Below are 22,500 nucleotides of genomic sequence, written 5' to 3' on the forward strand. Positions count from 1 at the left end.
TCTCTCTCGCTCTGTCTCTGTCTCTGTCTCTCTCGCTCTGTCTCTGTCTCTCTCGCTCTGTCTCTGTCTCTCTCGCTCTGTCTCTGTCTCTGTCTCTCTCGCTCTGTCTCTGTCTCTCTCGCTCTGTCTCTGTCTCTCTCGCTCTGTCTCTGTCTCTCTGTCTCTGTCTCTGTCTCTCTCGCTCTGTCTCTGTCTCTGTCTCTCTCGCTCTGTCTCTGTCTCTCTCGCTCTGTCTCTGTCTGTCTCTCGCTCTGTCTGTCTCTCGCTCTGTCTGTCTCTCGCTCTGTCTGTCTCTCGCTCTGTCTGTCTCTCGCTCTGTCTGTCTCTCGCTCTGTCTGTCTCTCGCTCTGTCTGTCTCTCGCTCTGTCTGTCTCTCGCTCTGTCTGTCTCTCGCTCTGTCTGTCTCTCGCTCTGTCTGTCTCTCGCTCTGTCTGTCCGTACTGTTTTGTTTCCTCGTGTTCTGTTTCGTTGCAAATTGTGTGGGTTTGTTAATGTTCAGTGTTGTGCAAGTGGGCCAGGGGGGGCTAATAAAGAGAGCTGGTTATCGAGCTGGCATTCAGCTTGATCGGTGTTGAACCTGTCCGTACAAAGGTAAAATCAATCCGGACAACACAGTCACACCCCCTCGCCGTGCCCCTGTTTCTATAAAGCAGCTTAATAAATATATTACATTTTGAATAAAGTGCCTCAGACGAGGTTACACATTTGATTGAAAAAATGAACCGTACCCTGACTTAATCCCTCGGAACAAAATCCACATCTTAAACGTGCCCTTTAACAGTCATTCCCGATGCAGTGCTTCTTGTGTTTTCCCGGAGCCAGTCGGGACAGTGCACCCTAATACCTGAAGGTGGGATCGGAGGTAACGTTTCATTCCGGTTGTTTGAGAGCGCCCTGCCCTCCAATACCAGGACAAGGGGTTGCAGAACTATCCGTTCTACTGATTAGTACGATGTCCAACCTGCCTTTAAAATGAATCCACCTGACCTGAAGTGACATTTGGCCTCAAACGTAATTCAAGTCCAGTCAGGTCCTCTGGTTCTGATGAGAATGATGTTTGATTTTGAGGGGGGGGGTGGAATATTGCAAATCATAATACGCAGCCTGATTTGTGCTGGAGTGCACGTGCTTGCATGTCTCCCACCCATTCGCCATCGAGCGAGGGCGCCGACAATCGGCCCGGCCCTGCGCCCGCTCGTGCATGTTTGGTTCGGCAAGTCCGTCGCCCCCCCGTGCGCTGATTATGTCCGGCTCCACCGAAACGCGCGCGCTGTCGACAGACTTGCAAGCTGAGATTGAATACGAAAAATTAACGAAATTCTTCTTCTTGTTTACTCCTCCTCCTCCACTCCCCCCCCCCCCCCTGCCTCCCCCGCTGCGTGCACGAACGTGTCTGTTTCAAATCCCTGCGCCGCCACCTTTTCCCGTTCAAATCGAAACCGCCAATTGGTCATCCATCCTTATTTTATCGCACCCTTTTTTAACTGCTCCCCACTTACGACCTTCCCTCCGCAACTCCTCACTTAATATTTGCGCCTTCCGGAATCTTTTTGTGCATGTGATTACGCTGCGCTCTTAAATCATTCCTCCTGCCGCCTTGCGTTTCTCAATTTGCCATATCGCCCCCCCCCCCCCCCCCCCCCCCGCTCCATTTCCGACTTGACTCTGGTGGACTGCGTGGGTATCTGTGCTCTTACCTATCCCCCGATCTCCCATGGCTTTCTCTTCCCCCTGCCTCCTCGCGGTCACAATTGTGCAGCTTTTTATGGCCTAGATGAATCGGATCTCGACAAGGTCTTCCACTTACCCACCACCACCTTCATCGGGGGCAACGAAACGGCCCTGCCTCTCCGGGAGATCATCCGGCGGATGGAGGTAGGTGCTGGGATTGGAATGGGCCAGGGGTGCCGGTGCGAAACGCGCTCCGTATTTGACGCTGTGGCCTTTTGTTTCCGCCCTGTGTCGTCTTGAATAAGCAGCAGCGGTCGCCCACGTGGCGGTCCTTCAACCTTGTGCCCGCTTGCTGGGGCGCCCGTGGGCTTGGCAGCCGGGTCTAATGTTGAGGCTGTTGACTGGTCCCCCGCAACGAGCGGCGGTGCCCACTTGGTCAAAGACGATAGCTGCGCGCCACAGCCAAAAAAAGAGGTTACAAATAGGTCACGGTTGGGTAGCACGGTGGAGCAGAGTTAGCAGTTGCCGCACGGCGCCAAGGACCCGGGTTCGATGCCCCGGGTCACTGCCCGTGTGGAGTTTGCACATTCTCCCCGTGTCTGCGTGGGTCTCGCCCCCACAACCCAAAGATGCGCAGGGTAGGTGGATTGGCCGCGCTAAATTGCCCCTTAATTGGGGGGGGGGGGGGGGAAAGAATTGGGTGCTCTAAATTTATTTCTAAAAAGTTGAACGTGTTTGGTGAAGTTGGTTAGCGTGCAGGTTTTCAAACAGCCTGACACTCTGCTTGCCTCTCGTCAGATGTCGTACTGCCAGCACATTGGCGTGGAGTTCATGTTCATCAATGACCTGGAGCAGTGCCAGTGGATCCGGCAGAAGTTTGAGACTCCCAGTGCCATGCAGTTCACGAGCGAAGAGAAACGCACCCTGTTGGCGAGGCTGGTGCGCTCTACCAGGTCAGTACACGCGGCAACAAGGCGAGCGGGGCAACGGGAACGGAAGGACAAGACGTGCATTTATTATCGTGCCTCAGAGCACCTAGGTGGCCACTTCCTCTGCAGTGTAGTCCGCATTGGAAGGTGGGTAAAGCCACCCCTACCTTGTGTGCAACGAGCTCCCACAAGCAGCATAAACGCCCGATCGCCTGCCCGAGGGGGTAACCGGTGCAAATAAAGCTGCAGGTTTTAGTTCTGACCCCCGAGGTGCCACTCGGGGAACAGGGGTGAGGTTTCAGAGACTCCTGCGCCCGAGGCGAACCGTTTCGCCTTTGGCCAAGGAATCCTCATCGCAACTGCGACCCAACCTTTCGACTTGGTGGCTGTTGACAGTGCTGCTTCTAGTATCGTGCCCAAGCTAGACTGAAACGCCATTGATGAACTTACTTAACCGTCATTTCAGACATGGTCCCGGACTGCAATGGTACCCAGAGGACTGGGCAAGGCCCGGCGGTGGGGGGAGGAGGTGCTAATCGGCAGGTTTGCCTGGTTTATGTCTGGTTGCATGGTTTTAAGAAACCAATTTACGTAGCTTTGAATTGATTCGATATTCTGGATTTTTAGAATCAGGATAGTTGTGCCCTGTTCTCTTTCTCCTGCCTTGTTTTGATGGGTTGTTCTTTCTCTCTCTGGCTCGTGCACTCTCTCTCTCTCTCTCTCTCTCTCTCTCTCTCTCTCTCTCTCTCTCTCTCTCGCTCGTGCGCACTCTCTCTCTCTCTCTCTCTGGCTCGTACGCTCTCTCTGTCTGTCTCTCTCTCTCTGGCTCATGCGCTCTCTCTCTCTCTCCCCCTCTCTCTCTCTCTCTCTCTCTCTCGCTCGTGCGCACTCTCTCTCTCTCTCTCTCTGGCTCGTACGCTCTCTCTGTCTGTCTCTCTCTCTCTGGCTCATGCGCTCTCTCTCTCTCCCCCTCTCTCTCTCTCTCTGGCTCGTGCGCTCTCGCTCTCTGGCTCATGCGCTCTCTCTCTCTCTCGCTCTCTCCCTCTCTCTCTCTCTCTCGCTCGTGCGCACTCTCTCTCTCTCTGGCTCGTGCGCTCTCTCTGTCTGTCTCTCTCTCTCTGGCTCGTACGCTCTCTCTGTCTGTCTCTCTCTCTCTGGCTCGTACGCTCTCTCTGTCTGTCTCTCTCTCTCTGGCTCGTGCACTCTCTCTCTCTCTCTGGCTCGTGCGCTCTCGCTCTCTGGCTCATGCGCTCTCTCTCTCTGGCTCATGCGCTCTCTCTCTCTCTCCCTCTCTCTCTCTCTCGCTCGTGCGCACTCTCTCTCTCTCTCTCTCTCTGGCTCGTGCGCTCTCTCTGTCTGTCTCTCTCTCTCTGGCTCGTACGCTCTCTCTGTCTGTCTCTCTCTCTGGCTCGTGCGCTCTCTCTGTCTGTCTCTCTCTCTCTGGCTCGTACGCTCTCTCTGTCTGTCTCTCTCTCTGGCTCGTGCACTCTCTCTCTCTCTCTCTCTCTCTCTCTCTCTCTGGCTCGTGCACTCTCGCTCTCTGGCTCATGCGCTCTCTCTCTCTCTCTCCCTCTCTCTCGCTCGTGCGCACTCTCTCTCTCTGGCTCGTACGCTCTCTCTCTCTGTCTCTCTCTCTCTGGCTCGTGTGCTCTCTCTGGCTCGTGTGCTCTCTCTCTGGCTCGTGCGCTCTCTCTCTCTGGTTTGTGTTCTCTCTCTGGTTCGCTCCCTCTCTCTGGTTCGCTCCCTCTCTCTGGTTCGCTCCCTCTCTCTGGTTCCCGCCCTCTCTCTGGCTCTCTCTCTCTGGCTCACGTGCTCTCTCTCTCTGGCTCGCGCGCTCTCTCTCTCTCTCTGGCTCTCTCTCTCTCTCGGGCTCTTTCTCTCCCAGGTTTGAGGAGTTTCTGCAGAGGAAGTGGTCCTCGGAGAAGCGCTTTGGCCTGGAAGGCTGCGAGGTGCTGATCCCAGCTCTGAAGACCATCATCGACAAGTCCAGTCAAAATGGCGTCGACAACGTCATCATGGGCATGCCTCACAGGTAACGCCGAGGGCGAACGGGGGAAGTGTCTACTGCCTCTCGCGAGCGAGTCACTCCCAACGACGCGTACATAAAAGAAAACTCGAGCTTTAGTTTTCTACTTTTGCTGCCTTTTTCTTTCTCCACCTGGCTTGCTCCCTCAGCCCTTTAGCTACGTCACCCTCTTGTTGAGCTGTAGCTGGGGAAAGGGACCAGTTGCGGTGGCAGCTCCCACATTCTCCGCACTCGCTGGGACAAGTTTCTCCTACGTTGTATTTCTGGGTGACTGTCTTGTGGCGATGGTCTCTAGTTCTGCTTTTCCCTCGACAAGAGGAATCGCTCTCTCTGTATCCAATCCATCAAAAAACCTTTCGGAATTTTAATCGTGCTCGATTACGGTCACCTGCCTTTTTTTCAAGAGAAAAGAGACTCGGCTTGTCGATCATTTTCCTTTTTAAAAAAAAAAAAATTTAAATGGCCAATGCCGTCCTTGTCGTAGCACTGTGGTTAGCACTGCTGCTTCATCCCGCAAGGGTCCCGGGTTCGATTCCCGGCTTGGGCCACTGTCTGTGAGGAGTCTACACGTTCTCCCCCTGTCTCCGTGGGTTTGAAAATAAAATGAAAATTGCTTATTGTCACGAGTAGGCTTCAATGAAGTTACTGTGTCCCCTAGTCGCCACATTCCGGCGCCTGTTCGGGGAGGCTGGTACGGGAATTGAACCGTGCTGCTGACCTGCCTTGGTCTGCTTTAAAAGCCAGCGAGTTAGCCCAGTGAGCTAAACCAGCCCCTGTTTCCTCCGGGTTCTCCGGTTTCCTCCCACAAGTCCCGAAAGACGTGCTTGTTGGGTGAATTGGACATTCTGAATTCTCCCTCTGTGACCCGGACAGGCGCCGGAATGTGGCGACGAGGGGATTTTCACAGTAACTTCATTGCAGTGTTAATGTAAGCCGACTTGTGACACTAATAAAGATTATTATTGCATATATGTGTATGATGGCTTATATCTTAAATTTTTAAACACCTAACCTTTCTAGTGTTCCCAGCGATGAGCAGCTGGATTTGTAGAATATGGCCCCTTAGCACAATCCAACAGAATTAAAAAGAAGGATTTGATTTACTCAGTCCAGCCAAGCAGATACCCTGCAGAGCACAGACTAGATTCTCAGCTTTCCGCATCGCCTTGGGTGACCATGCACCGCTGAAAGAGGCTGCAGACGTCCATTAAACATTGCCCCCCCCCCCCGCCCCCGCCCCATGCAACAGTGCCTTAAGCAGTGACGGGTGGTCCTGGATAGGTGGTGACAAGGTGATGGGTGGTCTTGGGTAGATGGCACCAAGGGGACGGGTGGTCTTGGGCGGGTGGTACCTTGGGCCGCTCCAAGCCCGCTCGGCGAATGCCCTGTGGGCCCCCGGTTTGCGAACCGTGCTGGCCTTGGAGCCTCGCCCGACTTGCAGATCTTTTTCCTGGGGGGGGGGTTTGTTTTGTGTGCGCCGCTGGTTTTTGATGCATCTCTTCGTCCTGTGCAGAGGCCGTCTGAATGTGTTGGCTAATGTCATCAGGAAGGAGCTGGAGCAGATCTTCTGTCAGTTTGACTCGAAGTTGGAGGCTGCGGACGAGGTGAGCGCTCTGGGCGGACGTGCGTGCGGCTGAGTCTCGAATCTCTGTGCAGTGCACGGCCGGGCTGCCGTTGGGCTGGCTTCGCTTGCTGTGCTACAGACCGCCGGGTATTTACCAAAGCCTGTGTGTCACCGTGGCCCCCCCGCACACTGTTCTTTCTCAACAGGGCACCGGTGACGTGAAGTACCACTTGGGCATGTACCACCGAAGGATCAACCGTGTATCAGACCGGAATATCACCCTCTCCCTGGTGGCCAACCCTTCCCATCTGGAAGCGGTGGATCCTGTGGTACAAGGAAAGACCAAAGCGGAGCAGTTTTACCTCAGTGACACAGAAGGAAAGAAGGTACAGCCTGAATTAGCAGCTCCTCCACTCGGGCCGCCTTTGTTGTACAAACCATTATTTCCCTGGAGACGAGCAGTCCTATTCTCTCGGGAGAGTATGCAGATGTGTGGGCAGGAGAAAGTGTCGCGCTGGTGCAATAGAAGTTCAGTACGAAGTCTTGCAACATCAGGTTAAAGTCCAACAGGTTTATTTGGAATCGCTAGCTTTCGGAGCGCAGCTCCTTCCTCAGGTCACTCACGAATTCCCAATTCAGCAATACAGTTCAAATGCCACTAATAAATATAGGTAACAAAACTGGTTACTTGCTTAGCTGCTTTACGGGAGAGTTCCTTTCAAGTACGCTTCTGCCTTTCCAGACTGAAATCCTACGGCAAACTGCTGTTCAACTTAAAATTTTACAACAGGCTGCGAAACTACTGACAGACCTGGCTCCTCCCATTAATTACATCAGCTGTATCCCACTACATTCCAAAACCTGCTTAGCTGGAACTAAATACGATCCCTTATAAATGACCTAGACTCCAGGCCACCATCCAAAGTATAAGCAGGATTCCATTAGCCATTTATCTGTAACTAAGTAAGTGGTTGGAATGAATGATGACCTCGCCCTTTATGACTCTTTAATTACGTCTTTAGCAGACCTGTATTTATTTTAAACCTGGGTTTAAATCCCGCCACTGCAGATGGTGAAATTTGAATTCAATAATGATCTGGAATTAAAAGTGTCATGATGACCATGAAACCATTTTTTCTTTTTTAATTTTATTAAGGTTTTCACAGAATATCATTAACAAAATGAAAAAGGAACCCAAAAGGGTTAAATACAAAACACAGTAAAAAAACAACCCTCCATATCCCCCTCCCCTGTACATGAATAATAAATTAACACCCCGACTTAACACAAAGCAAACATAGCAAATATACCCCCCCCCCCAGATCCCCCAGTGTAAATAAACAAAAATAAAATAACCCCCCACCCCCGCGCCCGAGTTGCTGCTGCCATTGACCAATGTCGACCGTTCTGCCAGGAAGTCTAAGAACGGTTGCCAGCGCCTGAAGAACCCTTGTACCGACCCTCTTAAGGGGAATTTCACCCTCTCCAACCTAATGAACCCTGCCATATCGTTGATCCAGGATTCCACGTTTGGGGGCCTCGTATCCTTCCACTGAAGAAGAATCCTCCGCCGGGCTACCAGGGACGCAAAGGCCAGAATACCAGCCTCTTTCGCCTCCTGTACTCCCGGCTCCCCGCATTGTCCCAGTTCGGGGCGTACACGTTGACCAGCACCACCCTTTCCCCTTGCAGCTTACCACTTACCATTACGTACCTGCCGCCATTATCTGCCACAATGCTCGACGCCTCGAATGACACCTCCTTTCCACCAAGATCGCCACCCCTCGATTTTTGGCACCCAGCCCCGAATGAAACACCTGACCGACCCACCCTTTCCTCAGTCTTACCTGGTCTGCCACCTTCAGGTGTGTCTCCTGGAGCATAACCACATCCGCCTTCAGCCCCTTCAGGTGCGCGAACACGCGGGCCCACTTAACCGGCCCATTCAGTCCCCTTACATTCCAGGTCATCAGCCAGATCAGGGGGTTACCCGCCCCCCTCCCCCGCCGACTAGCCATAACCCCTCCTTGGCCAGCCACGTGCCCGCACCCCACGCCCGGCCCGTTCCCCACGGCGACAGACCCCCGTCCCAACCCCCTCTACTCGCTCCAGCTCCCCCTTGACCATACCAACAGCAACTCGATCCCCCCCCCCACCCCCACCCCCGGCTAGGACCCCTCCTAGCTGCTTTACTCCCCCCATTGCATTCCCGCAAGTCAGCTGACTATGAAACCATTGTTGATTGTCGTAAAAACCCATCTGGTTCATTGCGATCCTTTAGGAAAGGAAATCTGTGGACACCACGGTGGCGCAGTGGGTTAGCACTGCTGCCTCCCGCCGCCGAGGTCCCAGGCTCGATCCCGGGTCACTGTCCGTGTGCAGTTTGCACACCGCGCGGATCTCCATTGCAACGTTAATGTAAGAGGGGAGTTGACGAATATCAAGGCATGCGACCACGCAAAGTGCTGGAATTGCAAGTAAAGAACTTTTGAGGCTTGGCGGTAGTACGGCTAATATCCGCTGCAAGAGATGTTTACTGATTAAATCTTGGCCTGTGGTTGTTCCAGGTAATGTCCGTCCTGCTGCATGGCGACGCAGCCTTTGCAGGCCAGGGAATTGTCTACGAAACTTTCCACTTGAGTGACCTACCGTCGTATACTACCCACGGAACAATTCATGTGGTAGTGAACAACCAGGTATTGTAATTGTCCGCCACACACGCGCTTTGAATGTCCCGGCAGAATGGGCTTCCAACTGGGGAATGGTCACTTGGGCAACACCAGAACAAAAATGTGGAAGGAACAGGGCAAACCGTACCCTTTAAAGCAGTGTTTTCCAAACTTCTTTTCCGGGGACCCATTTTTACCAATCGGCCGACCTTCGCGACCCGCGCCGGCCGACCTTCGCGACCCGCGCCGGCGAACATTCGCGACCCACCATTTTCTCTGACCTTTAACGCGAGAGGTGAGCCCGCTTGGTCCTCATTTACTTCTTTGCTGCTGACAAAATGGAGGAATCGCAATCGCGCCCAAAGCAAGTGACGTCGGCGTTCAGGGGGCGTGACCTGCTCTCTGCCTCCCTTCAGGCAGGAAGATTACATACATTTTTTTTAAAAATCTTCTGCGTCTCCGATTGCGCAATTCGCCAGCGGCCTTCAAAATGGCCGCGACCATGTGAAACAAATGTGGCCGCAGTGCGCATGCGTGCCCGCTCATCGGTGCGCATGCGCAGAATCGCAAGATGAGCGGGCATGCTGTTGCCCGTTGCCGTTGTTTGGCTCTGTTTAATTACCTTTGCTCAAGAGTCGCCGGGTATTTTTCGACACCGCCACAAGGTTCAAAACCGAATACTGATCTAAGACTCGATACACCAGTTAGTAAGTTCAGAATCCATGCTCGTTTATTTACACACAGTCAAATATACTCATGCATAAAACTCTACAACCTAAACTACCACTATTACTAAAGCCTATACTTAGCTTTGGGCACCCACTCAGTCAGAGGAACAATGTCCGTTGCTCGGTTCTGAGGCTGCTGGGTTGAGCTGTTTACAGGGTAGCAATTAGGAGCGTCTATCTCGTAGTGAGCTTTGACTTGGAACTTACTTGGTCTGGAGCAGCTTTGGCGGGTCTCTCCTCGCTGAGAGCCAAGGCCAAGAGAGAGATTCTCTCTTGGGGAATCCTTTTTATACTCGAAAGGGTTTCGCGCGCTTTTGGACGGGCCTTGAACTTGGCCCCAATTAATTGGGCCGTTTCCCAAGTGTTTTTATCGATTTTCCTCCAATAGAGGGGTGGGTTCCCTGGTTGCTGGGCGTGTCCTAGGTGGCCGTGGTTTGCTTTGTTTTAGTCTCCTGTGGCGCCGGGGTGTCTGTCTTAGCATTGTTTACCTAACTGTTACCCTTTTGTCCCCGGAGATGGCTCATTAGTATGTAGATGGTTCTGCAATCTCGGTCTTGTCTGGGAGCTACGGCTCCAATCAACAGACAAACCTTGCACCTGCTTGCTCAGTACTGTCCATTTTCCCTGCAGTCTTTGCAAAGTGTCCATTCTGTAATCGGGAAGTGGCCATCCCAGATGGCTGCAACGCATGCGCTGTTGGGTGCGCCGCGACGGACTGCTCCGCGACCCTCCCGACACCCGCCCGCACCCACCCGCAGGTCGCGACCCTGACTTTGAAAATGCCTGCTTTAAGGGACCCAGCGAGTAAAAGGCGAGATCACTGGACTCTTGAGTAACCCCCCCCCCCAGTCTCGGCCAACATTCGCGCCCAGGCTCCTCGTTATGTGTCCATTTGCAGTCGCCACCCCTTTTTCTGCTGAATCTGCGGACCTCCGCTCGCCGTCTCTGGGATGCTGACTGTGCTGGGGCCTTGTCTCCTCCTGTCCAGCCAAAAGGAGGTGAGGGCCAGCTCTTTGGAGGCTGGGTTATCCCAGCTTGCACGCAGGAAGCGAAAGAGTTCTACTTCATTCCGGCCATTTCCCACAACTCTCAGCTGTCCACTTGTGTAGTGACCTCGGTTCCCTGGTGAATTCACATTAATAAAGAGAAGAAGGGCATCACGGGGGCGCAGTGGTTAGCACTGCTGCCTCACGCCGCCGAGGACCTGGGTCCGATCCCGGCCCCAGGTCACTGCCCGTGTGGAGTTTGCACATTCTCCCCGTGTCTGCGTGCGTTTCACTCCCACAACCCAAAGATGTGCAGGGTAGGTGGATTGGCCACGCTAAATTGCCCCTTAATTGGGCGGGGAAAAAAGAATTGGGCGCGCTAAATTTATGGAAAAAAACCAACGATCGAAAATCATGATTTAGTGGGGAAAAAAACTCTTGAGGACTTACTGGACAAATGATTGAATCAAACAGCGAGTTCCTTTGCTTGCTCCTAATGGGCAGAGTACGGACTGCACTTGGCCAACCCGGGCTTGCAAAACCCAAAACAAAGCGTCCACTGTTAGATGTAATTCCTTGACCGGACAGCACTTACTGAACAACCCGAGTGCGCTAATAGGCACACGAACAACCATTTTAAGATGATCAGTTGGGCTCATAGGGTAGCTCACTTACACTTTGACTAAAAGTGACATACGTTCATGGACAGAGTCCCAGCCAATCCAGTCAACGTGCCAACCAATGATCATCTTCCTCTCCTGTAGTATTGTTTGTTTGAAATTTGGCTTTCTTGCATTTGTCCTGGCACGTGCAAGATGAAAAGAAAACTTTGGCGGCACCTTTCTTTTCAGCGATAGGATGGAATGGCAATGGGAAAGTAACCGGAGGGAGGCCATTCAGCCGATCTTGTCCGTGCCAGCTGCCTGTAACGTTGCTCAGCTCGACCCACTTCCCCGTTAACCCCGCAGAAAATCTTTCGCTTCCGATGACGATCCACATGACGATCCAACGATCGAAAGCCACGATTTAATTGACTCGAGCTGTGATTGTGACCCTTGACTTGTTTGTAAATAGCTTCAGAGGTGGAAACCTCTTGAGGGAAAGGAGAGCCGGAGGCCGGCCGAGATATCCGAATCAAAGTTAACTGTGACGTAAACGTGGATCCTGGGACTGATGGTATTGATTGTCTTGCCAGATTGGGTTCACAACTGATCCACGAGTCGCTCGCTCTTCCCCGTACCCGACCGACGTGGCCCGTGTGGTGAACGCTCCCATTTTCCACGTGAACGGCGATGACCCCGAGGCGGTGATGTACGTGTGTAATGTGGCTGCCGAGTGGAGGAATACTTTCCATAAGGACGTGGTGGTTGATTTGGTAGGTGGGGGGGGGGGGGGTGGGGGCGGGCTCCACTTTTCTGCTTTACCAACGCGTTTGTTCCCGTGACAAAAAAAAATGGCTAACTTTGTCTCAATTTTTTATAACGCGGGTCGCAGTAAGATATCGATGCCCCGTCAAATTGCGCGGGGGGGGGCGAGCAGGAGGGCAGCATGAAGGCCACCCTGGCTATTTTACAGGCCCCCCTCCCATCAGCTGGTACATTTTGCCTCGCATCTCTGCTCCCAGGCTTTGCGCCAAGAAATTTGTTGTCAATCCCCCATTGACATTTAACCATGTCAGAATTGGCTTTAGAATGCAAGCGCAAGAAATAAGAGCCTTCGACCATTTGACTCCTCCCTCCCCTGCCTGCTCCGCCAATCACGGGGTGATACTCGGTTTCAACCCCACTTTCCCGCCCGTTCCCCATATCCCTGGGAATATCGATTCCCTGAGAACGATAATCTCACTACCCCACGCAGCCGTAAAAATATTCAGAGATGGAGCACCCACAACTCTCTGGGGCAGCGCGGTAGCACAGTGGTTAGCACTGCTGCCTCACAGCTCCAGGGTCCCAGGTTCGATTCCCCGCTGGGTCACTGTGTGTGTGGAGTCTGCCCGTTCTCCCCGTATCTGCGTGGGTTTCCTCCGGATGCTCCGGTTTCCTCCCACAAGTCCCGAAACACATGCTTGTTAGGTGAATTGGACATTCTGAATTCTCCCTCGGTGTACCCGAACAGGCGCCGGAATGTGGCGACGAGGGGATTTTCACAGTCACTTCATTGCAGTGTCAATGTAAGCCGACTTGTGACAATAATAAAGATTATTATTAATTCCAACGATTCACCGCACTGAGCGAAGAAATGTCCCTCACCTCGGTCCTCAATGATCGCCCCCACCCCCTTATTCCGAGAATTGAGACCCCAGTGTTCTAGATTTCCCGACCCGACCAGCAGTAACGTATCCACCTTATCAAAGTCCTTCAGAATTTTGAATATCTCAATGAGATCACCTCTCATTTTTCCAAACTCCAGCCAATAATAAACCCCATTTATTCAGCCTCCCATAATAGGACAACTCCCGATCCCAGGAACCTTCGCTGTACCGCCTCCGATGCAGCCTTCCTTAAACGTGGAGACCAAAACCGGAGATTGTTTTATTCGTTCATGAGGCACGGGCATCGCAAATCCCTGATTGCCCTTGACGTAAGTGGCTCGCTCCGCCATTAAGATTCCACCACATTGTTGTGGCTGTGGAGTCACGTGTTGGCCGGACCGGGTAAGGAGGACAGATTTCCTTCCCTCAGGGGGCCTGAGTGAACCAGACGGGATTTGGCGGCAATCGGCAATGATTTCACAGCCACCCTTGACTTTTAATTGCGGAGCTATATGGAATTGAAATGTCACCGTCTGCCATAGGTGGCATTCGACCCCGGGTCACTGGATTAGCAGTTCCGTGATAAAACCACTATGCCACCAAACAGACAGTGAGCCGAGGCTGGAATCGAACCCAGGACCCTGGAGCTGTGAGGCAGCCCTGCTGACCCCCTGCGCTGCCCCTTGGGTGGGAGAATGCTGGAGAACGGATGTGTGACGAGAGTGTCGTGTCCTGGTGGGGGAACCTGAGCCCGCTTGTGTATTTTACAGGTGTGTTATCGGCGGAACGGCCACAACGAGATGGATGAGCCCATGTTCACGCAGCCGCTGATGTACAAGCAGATCAAGAAGCAGAAGGCGGTGCTGAAGAAGTATGCCGAGAAGCTGATGGCCGAGGGCGTTGTAACTCAGCAAGAGTTTGAGGTTTGAACGTCTTTTCATTTGTCAGCGTTGAATGTAGAATCCTAAAGGGTTCCCATAAATGTGGTGATGTACTGGACTCACAATCCAGAGACCGTCAGTCTCAATCCTCCCCGCTCTATCCCTGAAGTTTGATTCCCCTCATAGAAAATAGAAGCAGGAGGGGCCATTCGGCCCATCGAGCCTGCTCCCCCATCCATTATGATCGTGGCTGAACATCAAGTTCAATACCCCGATCCCGCCTTCCCCCCATATCCCTCAATCCCTTTAGCCCCAAGAGCTAAATCTAATTCCTTCTTGAAATCTCACAACGTTTTGGCCTCAACTACTTTCTGTGGTAGCGAATTGCACAGATTCACCGCTCTCTGGGTGAAGAAATTTCTCCTCACCTCAGTCCTAAAAGGTTTCCCCCTTATCCTCAAACTCTGACCCCTCGTTCTGGACTCCCCCACCATCGGGAACATTCTTTCTGAATCTACCCTGTCTAATCCTGTTAGAATTTTATAAGTTTCTACGAGATCCCCTCTCACTCTTCTAAACGCCGATGAATATAATCCTAACCGACTTAGTCTCTCCTCGTATGACAGTCCCGCCATCCCAGGAAGCAGCCTGGTAAACCTTCGCTGCACTCCCTCCATAGCAAGAACATCCTTCCTCAGATAAGGACCCCAAAACTGCGCACACTAATCCAGGTGTGGCCTCACCAATGCCTGATAGAATTGCAGTAAAACATCCCTATTCCTATACTCTCATCCTCTCGCTATGGAGGCCAACACACCATTTGCCTTATTTACTTTTGAAAGCAATCATTATCTTTGCTTCCACCACCCTCTTAGGCAGCAAGTTCCAGCTCATTACCACTCGCTGGGTAAAATGTTCTTCCTCGCATTGCCCCCCCCCCCTCCTCCTGCGTCTATCTCTCACCCAAAACCTTAAATCTGTGTCCCCCTCCCCCTGCACCAACAACCAATGGGAACAGCTTCTCTTTGTCGACTTTATCTAAACCTGTCACCCTCTTGTCCACCTCGATCAAATCGCCCCTCGACCTCCTTCACTCCGAGGAGACCTACCCCAGCTCCTCCAACCTCACCTTGGAACTCAAATCCCCCTCATCCCCGCTCTGGTAAATCTCCCTCCGCACCCTCTCGAGGACCGTCCCAAGTGTGGCGACCAGGACTGGACGCAATACTCTAAATAATGCTCAAGACCAGAACCTTGCGTAAAAGCCCAACTCGTGTCCCCGTTTCGGGAGGAAACCTGTCCTGAATCCTGTCTGACTCACACTATCAAGGCCGACTCTTAACTTTGCTGGAGCAAGTGGCCTGCAGACAAAATGGCCAGCAAGGCAAACCATACATTTGTTTTTCAAAGATCTTGCGGGAACAATTTCTCCCAGTGCAAAGATCCTAGGCAATCAGGACGATTGACTTTGCTGTTGTCATGAGATCCGTGTGCTGGGAGCTGAGCTCATTGACAGACAGCTCATTGAGCTGCGAATAAACATCCGCCATTGCATATCAAAATGGCGTGCCCTTTATTTCTCCTTCGTAGAACTTTGAAATGAGTGAGCTCGGAAAATAGGACTGAATGTGGAGTTGATCCCTGGCTGACGGGCACCGTGACTATTTTGTGTGCTTCGAGCTCGATAGAGGCAACTATATCTGTGGTGTCCCATCATTATATCCACTGGTAGGACTTTCTACCAGTCCTACGTTCCCCCACCCACTTTCACTTAACACTGCAAAACGAAATAATCGGAACAAATTTTGGAAACTAAATATTTTGCTGCCTTTTCTTAAGTAAATTTGTCTGCATTAATTTTTCTATTAAATATCATAAGTAAATATTAATTTGAGGTGGCGCAGTGATTAGCACTGCTGCCTCACGGCGCCAAGGACCCAGGATCGATCCTGGCCCTGGGTCACTTTCCGTATGGAGTTTGCACATTCTCCCTGTATGGGTCTCGCTCCCACATCCCAAAGGTGCAGGTTGGCCAAACTAAAATTGTCCCTTAATTGGAAAAATGTTTTAAAATGTTAATTATTAATTCATGCCCAAGACAAAAGTTCAGATCGTAAACCATAACAGTACAAGCAAATATGTTACTTGAAACACTGTTGAGCTATTAGCTACACTAACAACCAGTTTAAGTTAATCAGTCGAGCTCGTAACGCGGCTCATTTATACTTGCTCAAAGCGACATACATTAATATCCCGTCCTCTGCAAACAAAAGGGACATGTTCAAGCCTCTGCCTTTTTTGACTTACCCGGCAAGTTGGGAAACCTATGATTTCCCTTTGCTTTCTCCTTGGCAATACCACGGCCAATCAGCGTCAGCTTGCCAACCGATGAGCATCGACGTGCCAGCCAATCGGCACCCTTTCCTCCTGTGGTGTAAATAGTTGCGATCATTTGAAATTTGGCACTCTTGTGCTTTTCCATTGAGGTGCCCGAGAGAAAATGCTTCAGAAACGTGGCTCTCTATTCGGCGAGATTCTAATATGTTGTAAAATCATCACAATGATTTCCTGACACTTAATACCTTGCTTACAAACCTGCGTCCGTGACTTGCATTACGGGGACCAGCCCACGGGCCACTTGGCAGGGCCCTCGTGTCCCACCGGCATTTCGGGGACCCCACTCTCGAGCCACTGGCCTAGGTTAACGCTCCATCAGAACCCCCGCCTGTGGACGTCCCCGGTGTGCACGGTTGCTGCTTCAGTGACAGTTCCTACCTCTCTGGGGGTGCGTATTTATTTTTGTTTATTTTTTGGGGACTTGTGCAGGCAGAAATGGCCAAGTACGACAAGATTTGCGAGGAGGCGTATGCCCGATCGAAAGATGAGAAGATCATGCACATCAAACACTGGCTCGACTCCCCATGGCCAGGTACGTACTTCAGCGGGCAGCTCGAGGAGCTACGGAGGAGGCAGAAACCGCGTAAAGAGGGCGAGGTTTCTGGGGCACGTGCAGAAGGAGTGTATAATTCAGACCCACGCATTCCCTCAAATTGACATTGAAGCCAATGCTGCCCGATTCCAGTCGGAGAGGAGGACCCGAATGCGTGCGTCCTGCCTGCTTGAGAAAGCTAAGCTGCGGGATTGAGAGTCCACTAGTAATCGCTGCATCGGGTCGCTGTTTACCGGCTGCACCCCTTTCAAGCCGTGCCTATTATTTTGTGCGTGCCGCAGGGAAAGAGGTCACCCTGAGGTTGTGCGCCGTTCGAATGCTGCACTAGTGACAGGAATGACTCTGATTCAAAGATGGCAGTAGCCGTAATTCGTGCGGTTTTCTTTAGTGGAATAGCGAGGGGGGAGCGTTTCTATTTTCCCAACTGGCCTCTCGAGAGCGAGCTCCGTGAAGACCAGCTCCCGAAATGAAGTGCCCTTCTGCTGCCTCTCTGAGCTTTTTGGCAGGCCTGCCCCGTGTGCGACGAGAGCTAATAATAATTTGGGGCAGCACGGTAGCACAGTGGTTAGCACCGTGGCTTCACAGCTCCAGGGTCCCAGGTTCGATTCCCGGCTTGGGTCACTGTCTGTGCGGAGTCTGCACGTTCTCCCCGTGTCTGCGTGGGTTTCCTCCAGGCGCTCCGGTTTACCCACACAGTCGTGCAGGTTAGGTGGATTGGCCGTGATCAATTGCCCTTAGTGTCCAAAAAGGTTAGGAGGGGCTATTGGGTTACGCGGATAGGGTGGAAGTGAGGGCTTAAGTGGGTCGGTGCACTCGATGGGCCAAATGGTCTCCCTTGGCACTTTTTGAGACCAATCTTTTACACATCTAGTTGAGGATTGCCTTTGACATGGGTAACAATTTTTCAGAGCAAACCTGCTTAATTCGAGGACACCCCAAATCCTGTATGTGGTTTGGCTATCTAATACTGGGGGGACTGATTGATTGTTCCCTCCCGGTTGTGGCTCCTGGGGAAGGGGAGGGGGTCAGCACTGCTATTTGGGTTGTCCGCCATGGCGATATTAGCGGAGGAGCGTCAGTTCAAGCAGATAGACTTCCCAGGGTTTTCCTCCTGCCTGCCTCCGAGCTTGAATGGGAGGGGAGCGAGGCGGTGGACGGACTTTGATCCCCGTGGGGTGGGGGGGGGGGGGGGGACTATAGTCGACTTTTACTTGAGGTACATGAACAAATGATGACACTCCTGAGCTAGAAATGGTGGTTTGCGCTGCTGTAAAAATGCGCGTTCGCATCCTTCTCCGTTTTTGAGTGGCGCGCCTCATTTCTCTCGCCTCCCTTCTGCCTTTCAGGTTTCTTCACTCTGGACGGCCAGCCGAAAAGCATGACCTGCCCCTCCACCGGCCTGAGCGAGGAGACGTTGGCTCACGTCGGCGGTGTAGCCAGCTCTGTGCCGGTCAAAGATTTCACCATTCACGGAGGTAGATTAGAGTTAATTTGGGGTCGACTCCAGTACCGTTCACACCCAGCAGCTTTCGGCCCACGAGGGTATCTTTGAACTTGATAAGCGGGGGATTGCAAAATGACGGCTTGGGGCCCATCAATGCTCACCATCCCCCCTCCCCCAAAATCTATTGGACAACCCAACCTTGAGGTTCCACTCTCCCCAAGTCATTAACAATGTCACCTCCTGGGGGGGAAAGGTGACCAACGACGGGAATAGTGACCAATTTTGGGGAGTGTTGGGTGGGAAAAGTCCCCAAATCCTAAAATAATTTGTGGCGTCACTTGGCAGACATGTCTAACATCAGTCCCCAAGATTTGAAGATATTAGATTCAAAACAACGGCTGTTAATGCCCCTTAGGTTTCTCTCTCAATACTTGGTCTTATTTTATACAAGCTCGTACATCTCCTCTAAACCTTGCCCCTCGCACCTTAAACCTATGCCCCCTAGTAATTGACCCCTCTACCCTGGGGAAAAGCCTCTGCCTATCCACTCTCTCTATGCCCCTCATAATTTTGTGGGCAGCACGGTAGCATTGTGGATAGCACAATTGCTTCACAGCTCCAGGTCCCAGGTTTGATTCCGGCTTGGGTCACTGTCTGTGCGGAGTCTGCACATCCTCCCCGTGTGTGCGTGGGTTTCCTCCGGGTGCTCCGGTTTCCTCCCACAGTCCAAAGATGTGCAGGTCAGGTGGATTGGCCATGATAAATTGCCCTTCGTGTCCAAAATTGCCCTTAGTATTGGGTGGGGTTACTAGGTTATGGGGATAGGGTGGAGGTGTTGACCTTGGATAGGGTGCTCTTTCCAAGAGCCGGTGCAGACTCGATGGGCCAAATGGCCTCCTTCTGCACTGTAAATTCTATGACAATTCTATGAGGTCGCCCCTCAACCTCCGTCGTTCCAGTGAGAACAAACCGAGTTTATTCAACCTCTCATAGCTAATGCCCTCCATACCAGGCAACATCCTGGTAAATCTCTTCTGCACCCTCTCTACAGCCTGCACATCCTTCTGGTAGTGTGGCGACCAGAATTGAGCACTATACTCCAAGTGTGGCCTAACTAAGGTTCTATACAGCTGCAACATGACTTGCCAATTCTTATACTCAATGCCCCGGCCAATGAAGGCAAGCATGCCGTATGCCTTCTTGACTACCTTCTCCACCTGTGTTGCCCCTTTCAGTGACCTGTGGACCTGAACACCTAGATCTCTCTGACTGTCAATACTCTTGTGGGTTCTACCATTCACTGTATATTCCCTACCTGTATTAGACCTTCCAAAATGCATTACCTCACATTTGTCCGGATTAAACTCCATCTGCCATCTCTCCGCCCAAGTCTCCAAACGATCTAACGGCATCTTTTAGGGCCGTCCTCCAAATCCTGCACCGCCGTCAACAATGGTCGTCAGCCCATCCCGGCGGACCCTTCAGCCCACCCGTTTCCATCTGCCTTCCACCGTCGGTCTGCGGGGATCGAGACGGCAAACCCTAAAACACCCAGAGGACAGGAAGCAGGAGAGAAACCGGAAGGCGGCAGGCAACATTGTTGTTTAAAATATATAGGCTTACGGCTGCAGCAAAACTGGACTAGTCCATGTTGGCACTCTGCTAGCCCTTTCAACCTTGCGCACACACACACACATGGGGCGCGATTCTCCACTCCCGCGCCGGCTGGGAGAATCGCCTGGGCCGCCAAAATTTCCGGGGACGCCGGTCCGTCGCCCTCCCGCCATTCTCCCAAGCGGCGGGAACGGCCCGGTCGAGTTTCGCAGGCCGGAGAATCGCCGGAGACACCCAAAATGGCGATTCTCCGGCACCCCCGCTATTCTCAGGCCCGGATGGGCCGAGCGGCCAGGCCAAAACGACGGGTTCCCCCCGGCGCCGTCCACACCTGGTCGCTGCCGTCGTGAGCGGTGCGTGAATGCTGGGGGGGCGGCCTGCGAGGGGGGAGGGGGGATCCTGCACCGGGGGGTACCTCAAATGTGGCATGGCCCACGATCGGTGCCCACCGATCGTCGGGCCGTCCTCTCTGAAGGAGGACCTCCTTCCGCGGCCCCGCAAGATCCGTCCGCCATCTTCTTGCGGGGTGGACTTAGAGAGGACGGCAACCACGCATGCGCGGATGACGCCCGTTATGCGGAGCCGGCCGCGTCATCTATGCGGCGCCGCCTTTACGCGGCGACAAGGCCTGGCGCCTGTAGATGACGCGGCCCCGATCCTGGCCCATTGTCGGGGCCTGAATCGGTCGGGATCGGGGCCGTTTCGCGCCGTCGTGAACCTCGACGGCGTGGGGGTGGAGAATCGTACCCAGTCTTTGGAATGTAGCGGGCTTATCCTATGCTCAGTTAAGTTATAGCGAGTGCCTATCCTGTGAAGCGTTCATACAGAATTCTCTTTGTCCCGTTATGCTTGTACAGGTCCTCCCCGGCAAAAGTCTACTGTAATCCCATTTTCTCACCCTTTTGCTTCTGACCTTTATGTTCATTGTTGAATGGCACTAGTCTTTGTCTCAATGTCCGCTTTTGCGAAGACATCCCACGGCTCAGTGAAGCTTTATGAAATGCCGTGCTGCATTCCTCATTGGTTTCCTGTTCGATAGCCCTGAGTGAGTCCCCTTGTTCTCAATTTACCAGCCAGTGAAAATCACCCAGTGCCACCGCTCCGTTCATCGTTACCTGGTGGTTATCATGTTTGCCCCGCGCGCGCTTCTCGGCGCTAAACGGGTTTTGTTCTGTTCGCTCAGGGTTGACTCGTATCCTCAAAGGCCGCGGCGAAATGGTGAAGAATCGCACCGTGGACTGGGCTTTGGCAGAGTACATGGCTTTCGGGTCCCTGCTTAACGAAGGTATTCACATCCGCTTGAGTGGGCAGGACGTGGAGAGGGGAACGTTCAGGTAATGCACCCATTCAGCTAATTCTGCCTCATTGAAAGCCTCTATGTCTGTCCCTTGTGAACTGGTTCCACTCTGCTTGGTGAAGTTATAACTAAGGCGTAGCAGCTTTCTATGCTGGAGAGCGTTTATTGACTTGGTTCACAGTCCAGCACCACTCCAACTCGTCCCCCCCCCCCCCCCCCCCCCCCCCCCAGTGTCCCAGCTATTCCCATTTAGAGGTGTACCCACTGTGCCACCGTGCTGCCAGTAATTACCATTAATAATAATATAATAATGCTTATTGTCACAAGTAGGCTTCAATGACGTTACTGTGAAAAGCCCCTAGTCGCCACATTCCGGCGCCTGTTCGGGGAGGCTGGCACGGGAATTGAACCCGCGCTGCTGGCCTTGTTCTGCATTACGAGCCAGCTGTTTAACCCACTGTGCTAAACCAGCCCCTAAACCGAATTAAATCGAAGCAATGTAATTGATAAGACATTAGAACAAAGAACAATACAGCACAGGAACAGGCCCTTCGGCCCTCCAAGCCTGCACCAGTCATGGTACCTGCCTATAGTCAGACCGTACGCACTTACGGAGTCCGTATCCTTCCATTCCCACCCTATTCATATATTTGTCTAGATGCCCCTTAAATGCCGCTATCGTAGCTGCTCCCACCACCTCCCCGGGCAGCGCCTCCCATATATTTACCACCCTCTGTGCAGAAACTTGCCTCGCACATCTGTTCTAAACTTTTCCCCAGGCACTTTAAACCTATGTCCCCCAGAACCTGACTCTCCTACCCTAGGAAAGAGCATCTGACGATCCACTCTGTCCATGGCACTCATAATCTTGTAGACCTCCATCAGGTCGCCTCTCAACCTCCGTCGTTCCAGCGAGATCAAACCTCTCCTCATAGCCAATGCCCTCCATACCAGGCAACTTCCTAATAAACCGCTTCTGCACCCTCTCCAAAGCAGCCCCATCCTTCTGGTAGTGTGGCGACCAGAATTGTACACTACTCGGCATTTGCCTGTGACTGAGGGGGGGGGAGTTTTCCGACAAACGTCAGGGACGAGACTGCGTGAAGAGCCAGCATTCTGGAAGGTGCAGGAGTGAATTAACATTTAAAAACGAGGCAAGATCCGAAGAAAGATTAGCAGGCAGTGTTAAATTGAAGCCGAGAACCCTAATGAATGGTAAAGAGTGGGCCTTTATCCGGGTCGATCCGGGGAAATCTTCCCGGACACGGATGATGCAGTTAACCCATCAAGTGCGTGCTTTGTATCGAGCTCCGCAGAGTAAGTGGTTGGGGTGCTAACAGACAGGATTGTAACAGATAGAGAGAATGCCCTCAAAAAGAATTTCCTGGCCTAAGGTAGGATTTAGTTGACCGTAGAGAGAGTTTCACCAGACTGATTCCCTAGGATGGCAGGATTGTCTCACGAGGAGGGATTGGGGTCGACTGGGCCGG

The 22,500-nt window shown here is 52.6% G+C and overlaps 1 protein-coding gene across 2 annotated transcripts in view; it reads left to right on the forward strand.

The window, feature by feature from the left end:
• The window catches only part of LOC140397004 (2-oxoglutarate dehydrogenase complex component E1), an 81,814-nt gene that overhangs the window by 44,863 nt on the left and 14,451 nt on the right, over positions 1–22,500 (forward strand). For both annotated transcript variants that reach the window (XM_072486030.1, XM_072486029.1), the window contains exons 2-12: positions 1,760–1,875; positions 2,470–2,624; positions 4,486–4,632; positions 6,140–6,230; positions 6,397–6,576; positions 8,758–8,886; positions 11,769–11,948; positions 13,595–13,747; positions 16,532–16,634; positions 18,002–18,130; positions 20,897–21,047. In XM_072486030.1, coding sequence (XP_072342131.1) covers positions 1,870–1,875; positions 2,470–2,624; positions 4,486–4,632; positions 6,140–6,230; positions 6,397–6,576; positions 8,758–8,886; positions 11,769–11,948; positions 13,595–13,747; positions 16,532–16,634; positions 18,002–18,130; positions 20,897–21,047 — 1,424 coding nt within the window. In that variant the 5' untranslated portion in view covers positions 1,760–1,869. The remainder of the gene's footprint in view (positions 1–1,759; positions 1,876–2,469; positions 2,625–4,485; positions 4,633–6,139; positions 6,231–6,396; positions 6,577–8,757; positions 8,887–11,768; positions 11,949–13,594; positions 13,748–16,531; positions 16,635–18,001; positions 18,131–20,896; positions 21,048–22,500) is intronic.

The sequence above is a fragment of the Scyliorhinus torazame genome, chromosome 20 (assembly GCF_047496885.1).
Source record: "Scyliorhinus torazame isolate Kashiwa2021f chromosome 20, sScyTor2.1, whole genome shotgun sequence".
NCBI lineage: Eukaryota > Metazoa > Chordata > Chondrichthyes > Carcharhiniformes > Scyliorhinidae > Scyliorhinus > Scyliorhinus torazame.